Source organism: Aquarana catesbeiana, linkage group LG08 (genome assembly GCF_042186555.1).
Source record: "Aquarana catesbeiana isolate 2022-GZ linkage group LG08, ASM4218655v1, whole genome shotgun sequence".
Lineage (NCBI taxonomy): Eukaryota > Metazoa > Chordata > Amphibia > Anura > Ranidae > Aquarana > Aquarana catesbeiana.
Genome location: NC_133331.1, coordinates 89677950 through 89690936, shown reverse-complemented (window position 1 = coordinate 89690936; position 12987 = coordinate 89677950). Strand labels below are relative to the sequence as shown.

Below are 12987 nucleotides of genomic sequence, written 5' to 3'. Positions count from 1 at the left end.
CTGATTCCTCCTGTATTGAATTGTATTGTAACTGTACTGTTTATCCTAACATTGTAAAGTGCTACGCAAACTGTTGGAGCTATATAAATCATGTATAATAATAATAATAATCCACAATGATCAGGTGGGGTTTATGCCACAAATATTCCCCAATACTTTTCGTCCTAGACCATCCATGGGGTGGAGCTAGTGAGGGTGGACCATAAGACTAATTTACTTTGCTTACAGTTGCACGGCCTCCAATTTCGATTGTGAATTTCCTCACTATGCGTACTAAGTTTACTGTAATATCTAGTCTGTCAGTCAACTGGAAGAAGTCTTCAGCCCTAAACATCACTTTGCCCCAACACTCCTCAGCACTCCTCAATATTTACAACTTTATTGCATTAAATTGTTACCTGTGATAAGAATTTAAGGAACCTCGATATTGCCTTCCTGGTAGAGGATGTGTGAAGCAGCCCAAATGATTTACAAGGTACTTTGGCCAGTAAGAATGCTGTGTCATACTCAACAAAGTCAGCAAAGCCTCCAAACTGTTCTGGATCCATTGTTTCACTGAATGCACACACTAATGCCTTTCCATCCAGTAAGCAAACTAAAATCCACAGGACAGGTGCTGCCAAAGCCCTGGCAATCATTGCTGTAAACATTTGCCTGCAACAGAAAATAGATTAGGTTATGATCTTAAGTTTTTCATGACTACCCTAATGGCAACCCTGCCCAAGTTGGTAAAAACATTAATTGAGCCATTATGCATCTTGGTTACTCCCCATGTATGAACATTCTTTATAAGAACATTCTAAAGTGTATGTAAACTGGAACTATTTTCTCTTAGGGTGCACTCACACTAGCACTTTGAACCAGTTCTGGGGGTAGTTCAGTGACTTGGGCTGGATTGTTTGTGTAGTGTGTGTGTTCTGAACCGTGGCCAGGATCGGTTCAGTGTACCATGCATGGGACCACTGGGAAGGGGTGGTCCCAGGAGCAGTTCACTTGTGGTCCAGTCCAGTCAGGGCCAGTGCAAGGATTTTTGTCTACACAGGCAAAGATCCATTTTACTGCCCCCCCCCCCCCCCTCGCTTAAGCATTCACCCTAGCGTTTAGATGTTCTCAATGCAGGAGAAGTCATCTGAAAAGTAATAACAACTTTTTTTTTTTCCTGTTTAGCCATCTTGCTGGGATGTGGGTAGTCTGGGCTGGGGACAGGTAGCTGGCACAGTGGAGAAGTCAGCGCGAGGCCGGCACAGGACACTAGAGGGCGCTCTGGGGACATCCCGCTACTCCCAGTACAGACAACACACAGAAAGGTGAGAGGGGGAATTATTAGGGCAGGATTATAGAGGACAGAGGGCCGATGCACTGTGCAGGGAACACTGGTCTCATTATCAAGGGAGTGTTTTCGGGAACACTTTCTTAACAGCTCAGTGTGAGTGCAGAACAGTAGGGGGGGGGGGTTGGGAGTAAAACTTGGGCGTGGTTCAGTTAATCCAGCCTCACCTGCACCCTTATTTGCTCAATTTTGGTCTGTTAAATATGCCTTTGAAAATGTTTTATTATGTGTTTGAGCACGTAAAATACCTGCTGATCCTGCCAGGAATCCATTGAGCTCTTAAGATCCTGTGTACTATGAAGTGTTATTTCAAGCAATGTTATTAGCCCTGCCCAGTTCAACCCTGTGAACTACAGAACGCATCCACCTGTTATGGTTATGAGGAGTGAGGGATGTGTTTTGTAGCCATAATGCACTTCCTATACTAGAGTGACAGTGCTGCTGCTCCATAGATACAATACAGCCAGTTACCACCCTAGGTCAAGAAGTGTGTTGCTGGTATGATCACCGGGTTTAATAAAAAAGAGGAAGAGGCCTGAAAAATGAAAACAAATGCAGATGTCATATTTTAGGACTGATAAGCTGCAAAATATTGAATTTTTGTTTCTATACACTTTAATGCCCCGTACACACGGTCGGACTTTGTTCGGACATTCCGACAACAAAATCCTAGGATTCCTTGTCTTGCATACACACGGTCACACAAAGTTGTCGGAAAATCCGATCATTCTGAACACGGTGACGTAAAACACGTACGTCGGGACTATAAACGGGGCAGTGGCCAATAGCTTTCATCTCTTTATTTATTCTGAACATGCGTGGCACTTTGACCATCGGATTTGTGTACACACGATCGGAATTTCCGACAACGGATTTTGTTGTCGGAAAATTTTATATCCTGCTCTCAAAATTTGTGTGTCGGAAAATCCGATGGAAAATGTGTGATGGAGCCTACACACAGTCGAAATTTCTGACAACAAGGTCCTATCACACATTTTCCGTCGGAAAATCCGACCGTGTGTACGGGGCATAAGTGTGAACTGTCTGGATTTAATTCTTTAGATAAAGCAGTGAGGGATGAGGAATTAGATGAGACGTTGCAGGGTTTGTTTACAAAAGCTGTAGCAATAAAATAAAAAAAATAAAAAATAATGCCAAAGTTATCCATAGGTGGGCATTCTGTACAGTTTGATATTGGTATGAACATTTTAAGTACAGATTTTTTTTATAACAATAGGAATAGGTATGATATTGCAGGCACCCTTTATTGTATATATCTGTGCCATTAATAATATTATAAAAAAAAACATTTCTTTGCATTTGGCTACTTTCAACCCACCCATCTTTTGGTACCCCTCGTAGTTTCATATTTTGCTTTATAAGCTTAGAATAGCGTAGTGAACATGAGTAGAATAAGACCTTTGCCAAAAAAACAAAGAATAAAACACAACCAATGAGATGAGAAGATGAGTTTTCTTTGAAGCTTTGTTTGTATGCACAGCTGCAAATTGGTACCTGTTCAAACAGCATGTACACCAAACTCATCTTATAAATGCCAACGACAATGCTACTGCCTTTTCTATGTGTGTATTAAATGTATCTGTAATGGATATGTATGTTCTGTTCTGCATCAGGCTTTGTTCTTTATGATAATACTTCTAATCAAACACTAGTCAGCATCATTGATGTGACATTCCTTTGGTGTATGAAGACAGCTACATTTGCAATACAGAAAACAGAAATGCCTCATCAAAGTTTCATCTCATGATTAACTACTGGGATATTTGCTGTAACCTGAATTACAGCAGTCTGAAGGGCTCCATCTAATTGTTTAATTTGTGTGGTTAAGACATAGTGAGTAGCTAGGGGCAAACAGAGATACATACAGTACAACAAGGCTGCATTTACATGGGCATTTATCCATGCTGCGAAACCCAGCAGCAAGAATCTACTGATGCCTGCGCCTGGGATTGATAGCTGTGTGCGGATAGCTGGGGCTGCCGAGGCTGCACAGTGCACTGACAGGCTCTTGGTGGCTACAGCTATTCATGACTGTTTACAGAGCCAGTCAAATGATCCCTGTGCTGTGCGGCACCCTGAGAACGTTTACCTGTTGTAAGGTAATCACTAGGAGACACAAAATACTGCACCACCACAGTATTACTGCAGTCAGTAGAGGCTTTGGTGGGCTTCAGGAGTATTCAGCCTGTCAAAAGTAGAAAGAGGTACTGGCATATGTATGAAGGCCATATGGGGGGAATTTATTAAAGCCGCTGCACTACTGTTCTGGTGTTAATTTTTCTTGTTAATGTGTTGTGCCTGATTCCAAAAACATCTGCACCATTTTTGGTTCTAACCATGACTTGTGTGCCAAATTCAGGTAGTTCTAATTTGCTCCACTTCTACATTGTGGTTCAACACCTGCACCAAATTCAAAATAAAAGACTGACAGTTTATATCTTTCTAAACTATCTTTTGGCAGAGACAGGTTTTGCAAAAGTGTTTCACATGCGTTCTAAAAGCAGCATAACATATGCCAAATTCAAATACAAGTTTGAGACAGGTACATGAGTTTGGCGCATGGTGTGCCACTTTTAGAATGCCTGTCACACACTTTAGCAAAATCTGTCTGCAGCAGGCTTTATGAATTCTAGGGTATAAGTGTATAATGGAGGATTGCTGTTGCTATATATTCCCAACAAGCTATACTTGTATGAAGGGAAATTGCGGCTGCGTTCTCCCTAATAACTATTTGTATAAAGGAGGATCACTAGCATATAGCTGCCATAACCCCGGTATCCTTTTAAGTGGCTGGCTTTCAGATAAAAGTGGTCTCTGCGGTGGATTCGCCACAAGATCACTTCTATCGGTGGCAGGAAAGGGACTCTCCCTCCCGCCGCGCTCTCCGGAGCCGTCGGTAGCGGCGAAGACAATTGGGTCCTCTCCCCTGTAAGACTGGATGCCGAGTGAGGGAAAAATGGCCCCCACTCGGCTCCATAACATTGAGTGATGGAAGATGACGGAAATTTTTAATTTCTTTTTCAAAAGACTTTTTTTTTATTGCATTTAAGTCCGTGAGATCTGAGGTCTTTTTGAAGAGGTCATTAAAGAGGTCCTGTCATGCTTTTTTTCTATTACAAGGGATGTTTACATTCCTTGTAATAGGAATAAAAGTGACCCACATTTTTTTTTTTAAAGGACAGTGTAAAAAAAAAAAGTAAAATAAATCCGAATTTTTTTTTTTTTAAAGCACCCTGTCCCGCCGAGCTTGCGTGCAAAAGAAAACGCATACGTAAGTCTCGCTCGCATATGAAAACGACAAACCGTTCAAACCACACATGTGAGGTATCACCGCGATCATTAGTGCGAGTGCAATAATTCTAGCACCTTCTCTGTAACTCAAAACTGGTGACCTGTAGAATTTTTTAAACGTCGCCAATGGAGATTTTTAAGTACCAAAGTTTGTTACTATTCCACGAGCGGGTGCAATTTTAAAGCATGACATGTTGAGTATCAATTTACTCGGCGTAACATTATCTTTCATAATATAGAGAAAAATTGGGCTAACTTTACTGTTGTCTTATTTTTTAATTCTAAAAAGCGTATTTTTTCAAAAAATATTGCGCTTGTAAGACCGATGCGCAAATACGATGTGACATAAATGCAATATGGTTACCTGAAGGTGTTCTGTAGACGGGATGTGTACAGAACGCCACCCAGAAACATAATTTCCTGCTTGTGTGATTGGCTCACTGATTTTCCAAGAAGTTTAAGGCATGGGAATCTTTACCATTATGAAAATTATTCCAAAATTGACTTCTTTATACATTCTCCTCAGTGGATCCCTAGATCTTTTTTTGTAAGGCTTAATCAGTTATTTTTCTCTTTTTTATGGGGCCCAAAAAATCCAAGATATAAGTTGACCACCCTGATACATCCCTGTAATCAGGGTGGTCTAACTTTTCCTATCTCTATAGGTATTTTCTAGCTACTCAGATGGTGACGGCCGAATGGTGGCTATGTCCAGATCTATCCAAACCGATTGGAAGCTGCGTTGGTAGAATCTATAGAAGCTCTTAAAATTCTTTTATTCAGAGGCCCTTGGGCCCCCTATCATCTGACCCCTTCAATCCTTACTACTATTCGAGCTTGGGGGGCTGGCCTTAGATGTGAGCACTACCCTATAGCGGCAATTTCTCTAAATGCCCCCCTCTGGTTGAATTCTACATTACTAAAGTTTTATAAATTACCAGAACCCATTGTATGGACTAATTTTAATTTCAAGTTGGTTTCTCAGGTTGTTATTAATCAGAAGTTATCCTCCTTCTCTTTACTCACCTTAAACTTTAATCTACAAAGTTCCTATCTGTTTAGATATTATCAACTTTCCCATGCCTTCAATGCCCAGTTCCCACAAGCTAATCCAATGATTGATCGATCTATTTTGGAAAAGGTACTTTGGTCCGACTGTTCGGAGAAACCAACTTCCAGACTGTATTCTCATTTTATTACAGTGTCTCTCCTGGTGTTAGAGGGCCTTATGGCTTAATGGCTGTGGGACATTCCTGATTTAGACAATGACGATTGGGATGATGTGTGGGATTCTTCTTTTCGATCTTTGGTCTCGTTGAGAGACAGTTTGATTCAATTCAAATTGGTGCATAGAGCTTATTTTACGCCATACCTACTTCATAAGATGAATCCTACGCGCTCTTCCGACTGTTGGCGGTGTGGTGCGGCTCTGGGAGATTTCTCACACATCTTCTGGACCTGTCCATATATTGTAGGTTTCTGGGTGGAGGTGGTGGCTGTGTTAAATTCCATTTTATACGCTCCTATGCCGGTCTCTATGTCAGTATGTCTGTTGGGTTTGGTTAAGGATATCCTTCCTGAGGAGGCAGAGCCGACATTCACTAATATTACTTTGTTTTATGCTAGAAAAGCTATTGCCCTGTATTGGAGGAAACCTTTCCCGCTGAAAGATTTGGGCTAAGTGGTTGGAGGAGTCTTGTACGGCATCTGTCAACAATATTAATTTTTAATCTCTAATATCAATTTTTTTATATTATACTGATACATATATTGTCATAGACATTATATTGCCATATCGACTATAAGGATTATTGATGATATAATTTGTTAAAGATATATATGAGCTGGCGGATATTGTGGTGACTAAAAGGTCCCATGCTTTAGATTATATTTTTTTACTGTGATCGCTAATCTATATACTTGATAGGAAATTAGTAATGCAATCCTATGAGGATATGAAGGATGAATATATACTTTGATCAACGTGTATTGTGTTTTGTACTGTGTACTGCAGGGCTCAAAATTTTAAGTCCTGAGCTACTAGCCAGACCTCAAGGGTTACTCGTCGTGCGACGTTGCACAAAATTGACGCCCTTTTTTTCCCACAAATAGAGCTTTCTTTTCATGGTATTTGATCACCTCTGCGTTTTTTATTTTTTGCGCTATAAACAATAAAAGAGTGACAATTTTGAAAAAAACACAATATTTTTTACTGTTTGCTATAATAAATATCCCCAAAAATATATAAAAAAATCATTTTTTTCCCTCAGTTTAGGCCGATATGTATTCTTCTACATATTTTTGGAATAAAAAAATCGCAATAAGCGTATATTGATTGGTTTGCGCAAAAGTTATAGCGTCTACAAAATAGGGGATAGTTATATGGCATTTTTATTATTATTTTTTTTACTAGTAATGGCAGCGATCTGCGATTTTTATCGGGACTGCAACATTATGGCAGACACATTGGACACTTTTGACACATTTTTGGGACCATTGGCATTTATACTGCTATCAGTGCTGTCACTGCTATCAGTGCTGTCAGTCACTGATTACTGTAAAAATGTCACTGACAAGGAAGGGGTTAACACTAGGGGACGATCAAGGGGTTAATTGTGTTCCCTAGTGTGTGTTCTCACTGTAGGGGGGAGGGGACTGTGTAGGGGAGATGACAGATCGCTGTTCATACTCTGTATGAACAGACAATCTGTCTCTTCTCCCCTCAGAGAACCGGAAACTGTGTGTTTACACACACAGATCCCGGTTCTCAGGGTGTCAGCAGCGATCGCGAGAGACCGGCGGTGATCGTGACCGCAGGGCACTCGCATCGGCTCCGGGGGAGAGTAACATAACATAATTTCGCCCAGCCGTGCCATTCTACCGCAGTAAAACTGGGGCGGCTGGTCGGCAAGTGGTTAAAGCGTAATTAAACCCTCCTATCCTTTACAGACAAGGAAGCTGCTTTGGTTTTATCTGCAACTGCCATGGTGCTGCACATGTGATCAGTTATGACACCAGTCATTTGATGATTTGACAGTTTGATTGAGGACACAAATGTGACAGTTGGCAATCCCAACATTCCAGGAATGTAACTGTTTTTCGAAATCGTTAAATCAATGGTTTTAATCCTGCTTCATGATTTACTGCTGTTCAGGCGCCCTGGGCTTCAGCAAAATGGCAGTCTCCAGCAAGTAGAAACAGGAGCAATGCTGGAGGCAATTTACAGCACACACTAATTTTGGTAGCATAAATATTAATGTGCAATGTATGTTCCTTGCTAAAGAACATTATTTTTTATCAAGTCGTTAAGGGTAAATTTCCAATTAAGGGCACTGAATCTTTGCACCGGGAAGAAAAGTAAGTTCAGTTTTCTACCAAGGCTGTGCTAATGATATCTTTTAATATGTCTTTTTTTTTTTTTTAAACAAAACGCAACAGATGAATATCATCTTTGTAATAACCTCTGTGAAACATAAATTGGTATACATTGTACCATACAGTGCTTTTTTTCCAGAATGATAAATTAATGATCTTTTTTTTACTAGGGTCTCGGAGCCCTTTGTAGCATCCCAAACCACAAAGATGATCCTTTTATTTATTTTGTTACTGCTGTCTCTCAGAGCAGCTACGAACCTGATTGGTTACTGTAGGGAAATACAGATAACTCCCACTTCATATTTCTTTGCGGAAGGAGTAGCAGTTTGTGCACCAACACAGATTATGCATATTTTGAACATACATTTACTTGGATTGCTTCAAAAAAGAACTGCAGAAATTAATAAATTCAGTAGTTGTACCTTAAAAGTTTCTTGTTCTTCTCTCGGTTGCCTTCAGGTCTGGAACATTCCAGAGTCAGTATAGTACAATACTGGCTAACAATAACACCAACAAAGAAGAATATAAAAGGTGGCGCAAGCAAGACCATCAAGGAGTAAGGTTTGTTAAATCCAGGTATACATGGACACTTAAATTCATACACCTTGTATGTGATCATGCTGGTTAGGATGATGAGCCCACAAACCGCATTCATCTTGGCCTCTGTACCTGACTTGAGGTACTTTAGGACTCGCTCCATGTGCTCTGGAATGGAAAGATTGTGATTTTACTGTTAACTGGTTTAAAAATATATATTTCTATGTTCTTTTTAATGCAAAAGTGACACCTATTATGGTTGGTGGACATACAATACAGGCGGGAGTATCAGCAGTGAAACATTTATATTAGCAGAGAAAATAAAGGGTTAGCTCACCTTTACCAAAAAACTGGCTATGCAGATAAGGGGTAACTGCAGACAAAAACAAGCAGTGCAGCTCTGACTAAAGTTGAATAATGCCCTTTCTATAGGTGTAGGCAATTTACGTGCCTCATGAAGCCTGACTTGAATACTCCCAGGACATCGCTAAGTGAGGTCTAGTTGTTACTGCTCACCTCCACCATCACAGGAGTGAGCTTTTTCTCTGATTAAATCCTCCTCACATGCTCTTATTCTCCCCTGATGCAGTATCTCTGAGCTCAGTATTTGAGAGCTCACTCCTGTCATGGTGGGGGTGAGCAGTAATGGTTGGGCCTCACTTAGTGACATCCTAGCAACATCCAGGGAATATTATGTAGCACTAACTCACTGTGGAGCTGCTGGTTTAAGCGGGTCTGTTACCTTCACTTTGCTTCCCTCTGTTTCACCGGCACCGGGTCTAGGGGTTCCGTTGAGTTTACTGCTGGACGACACACGTACCAACACTGGAGTACGTTTTCAATGCTTTATTAAACAGTCAAACTTTAGGAAGTAGCAGGAAAGAGGTGGAAAAGGAAACCTTCAGGAGAAACTCAAATATCTTCTTCTAATATTTTGTCGACAAATGTCCCGGTAGATTTCAGATAATTATGTGGAATGCATTCCCCTCATGGGACACACTCTTTGCTCGTCTGGATAGGCCTCTCTCACCGGTCTAGCAGCCAGCACGCAGCACGAATCTAAAGTCTCTGCCACAGACTTACTTGGGGGGTAAATCTGCATGATCCTCTACCATAGGATGTATCAGATCTTCTGCAGTGAACAGTCAGTCACAGTGCCTGAACCTTTAAGCCCGAACCGGCGACACTATGCTGTATAATTACTTCTTTTGGATACGTCTTGCAACCGAGTCACCAGGCCCCTCTATAGACCAGCACGCTGTGTGATCTCTCCAAGACGGGTCCTCCCCTGGGATCTCCTCAGCTGTCTAGCTTCGTCACACAGGACCAACAGCTCAGGACCATTCCTCGGCCACGGTGGTAGGCTCCAGACAAGCCTCTGGACCCACCCCTGCGCAGCAGCATCGTGGGCCTCTCGATTGGAGGACCACGAGGTAGCTCCTTAACGCATACCTGTCGACCAGGAGGGCCAGCAGGTGGCTGTAAAATGAACCCTAAAACATGGCGTCTGTCCCATAAATACCCCCTTCCCAAAATGCAACTCGGAGGACCACCTCCACCGAGCTTGTCTCCGAGACAGAGGAGCATCTATACACTTCGACACGTTGCCCTTCCAACACTGACTAATGGTAACAGCGACACCCACCGGTCAGCACGGAAGCACACACAATGTCAGCCAAGCTGGAACAGAGGCGAACTTTTAACCTATCTGAAATCTACCAGCGCTACAATTACATTCAGGATTCATGAGGCATGTAAATGGCCTATGCCTATAGGGCATTACTCGACTTTAGTTAGAGCTGCACAGCTAGTTTTTGTTTACAGACACCCCTTATCTGCATAGGCAGTTATTTGGAAAAGGTGAACAAACCCTTCAAGCCAGACTTGTTTTTTATATGAAGGACAGGACTGGCAGATTGATGGGGGTTCCTTGTTCTTTTCTTCCATTCAACAGAGAGATACATTGTAAATGTATATATAGCTCTATGGATCATCACATAACAATTATTACCTCTACAAGCTTTCCATTCAATACTTGTTTTTCTTTCTTTAAATGAGTCTTTATAACTGAATTTTGTTTTATTTTTATATAACGGCAACATACTGCACCAAGGTTCAGGTGAAGTTCACACATTTGTGGGTCATAGAAAGTGTGTGCACATTCTGCAGGCAAAATGCGCTGCTCTTTTGCTCTTAAAGGAGAAGTCCAGCCTGAGCTTTTTAGGCTGGGCTTCACCTATGGGTCACAGGAGTGCAATTCGTTTTGCACTCCTGTGACCTGTTTTCAGTGGAGAGTGGTCTGAAGTCCGCTCTCCACTGATGTCACCATGATCAGTCTCAGCGTCTTAACGAGCCACTGAGACAGCCGCTCCCCACCCCTCCACAACTCAGCATGGAGGAGCAGAGCAGGAGAGTTGCTGACTGACAGTCAGCAGCTCTCTGCTCGGGGAGGTGAGAAAACCGAGCAATCGGTGGTGTTCAGTGGCTCGGTTTTCAGTGAAGAGGCGGCGGGGGACAGGTAGGTAAGTATGAATAGCCAAAAAAAAACATACTTCTCATTTAATGGCACTCTCATGCATTTAGAAATGCAGTGCAACAGGAGCAGGCGCATGGATCTGAACACAGAGACTATGCATTGGGATCCTTGCACCCACTGCTGCACATTTGTCAGACTTTGACATGCAATTGTGTCCACGCAGCCACTGCAAGTGCATCCACTTCTATGGGTTACCTGCACACATCTCCAAGGAGGATGCACACGCATGTGCCAGTGGCTCTGCATGGAGGATAGGCTTAATCGCCTATCTGAATGAGCTCTAATGTATTTTATATAGCAAGATATTTCATTTTATGGCTTTCTTTGTAAGCTCATGGCACAGAGTAATGGAAAAAGCAACAAATATTTCATATTTAATCCCCAGGTAGTAAAGTTTTAGAGTTTTCTTTGTCTTATGAAAATTTACCACCCTGCCATGAATAAATGAGGTGTTATGACTTTTATTTTGTTTATGAATAATTGCTGCTATTATAAGGCTTTGTCATGAATGCTTACAGAGTCATGGTGCTTAGTAGAACAAATTTCTATATGGCTAGCAATTACAAATGAAAGCAAATAAATGGCATAATGTTTATACAATTTCTGTTTTAATACATTAGTCAATATGCTTAAGCCAAAAATTACTTTGTTACCAGTTTTGTGGATGTCTGTGGTTAAAAGTTATAAAGCTGAATTCTAAAAAGTTATAAAGCTGAAAGAAAAAAACACACTTTAATGCAGCTCTGTAATCATTAATACATCATTAAATGTATCTTTTTAAAATGCAAGTAAGTGTAAGTACCTAAAAACAAGCTGGTATTAGCGTCTATCAGTCCCGGTACAGTAGGGCTGGAGTGTGAGAGGAAGAAGCAGTACAAGAATCTAATTCAACTCATGTGCTGACAAGAAGCATGCTAATAGGATGGGAAAGCAGAGTGAGAGAGATGAGTTCATCCCTGTGCTGCTTCTCCTTTCACTGACCAGTCACAGGTTAGGAAGGGAGAGAGACAGGATGATCTGGGCTGAGAGGAAGTGGATTGAAGGACAGACTGATGACATCTAGTGACAGAAAAAGGCACTGCAGCAAAAATCTCTGGATTGAAGGTAAATAGTGCAGTAAAATCTGGTATTGTTATTTTGTCTTTTAACCACTTAAGTTTTCGCACCTGTATACCCTTTATGAACCAGATTAATTTTTATATTTCTGCTATAGGCCTGTTTGTTTAATAATGTAGTATTTGCTTAAAGCGTTTTTTTTTTGTTGAAAAAAAAATATTAAAAGCCAGCAGCTACAAATACTGCAGCTGCTGACTTTTAATATATGGACACTTACCTGTCCAGGGAGCCCGCGGTGTCGGCAGCCGAAGCCGATCCGTCCTTCGGCTCTCGGCTGCTGCCGCCGCCATCCTCGGTAAGGGAATAAGCAAGTGAAGCCATGCGGCTTTACTTCCTGGTTCCCTATTGCGCATGCGCGGGCCGCGCTTCGCGTCCTCACAGGTCCCTGCTGTATTCTGTGTCTCACAGAATACAGCGGGGGAGGACGGGGTAGGCGGCGGAAGTGGCGTAGGTCACCGCAATCACCGCGGTGATCTATACCAGGAAGTGGGAGCAAATACCTGTATTAGACAGGTATCTGCTCCCTCCTCCCCCCTGAAAGGTGCCAAATGTGACACCGGAGGGGGGGTGGAATCCAAAAAGTGGAAGTTCCATTTTTGGGTGGAACTCCACTTTAAAATAACAAAACAATATATACAGATTGAGTTTTTTGGGCAGAAAAAGGTTGGTGATCTTTTGGTGATAATGCTTTGCAAAACTAATCTTCTTTTCTATGCAATCAATGGACAAAAATATTTAAAAAAATATTATTTTGATAAAACGTATAATCACTATAGATACA

The 12987-nt window shown here is 41.6% G+C and overlaps 1 protein-coding gene across 1 annotated transcript in view; it reads right to left on the bottom strand.

Moving 5' to 3' along the window:
• LOC141105909 (calcium homeostasis modulator protein 3-like) overlaps positions 1–11804 on the bottom strand; it is a 29439-nt gene extending 17635 nt beyond the window's left edge. Inside the window, exons 1-3 of the mRNA XM_073596118.1 lie at positions 11744–11804; positions 8440–8722; positions 399–654 (exon numbers count right to left, since the gene is read on the bottom strand). Of these exons, the coding sequence (XP_073452219.1) occupies positions 399–654; positions 8440–8717 (534 nt within the window). The 5' untranslated portion in view covers positions 8718–8722; positions 11744–11804. The remainder of the gene's footprint in view (positions 1–398; positions 655–8439; positions 8723–11743) is intronic.
• Positions 11805–12987: the final 1183 nt, after the last annotated feature.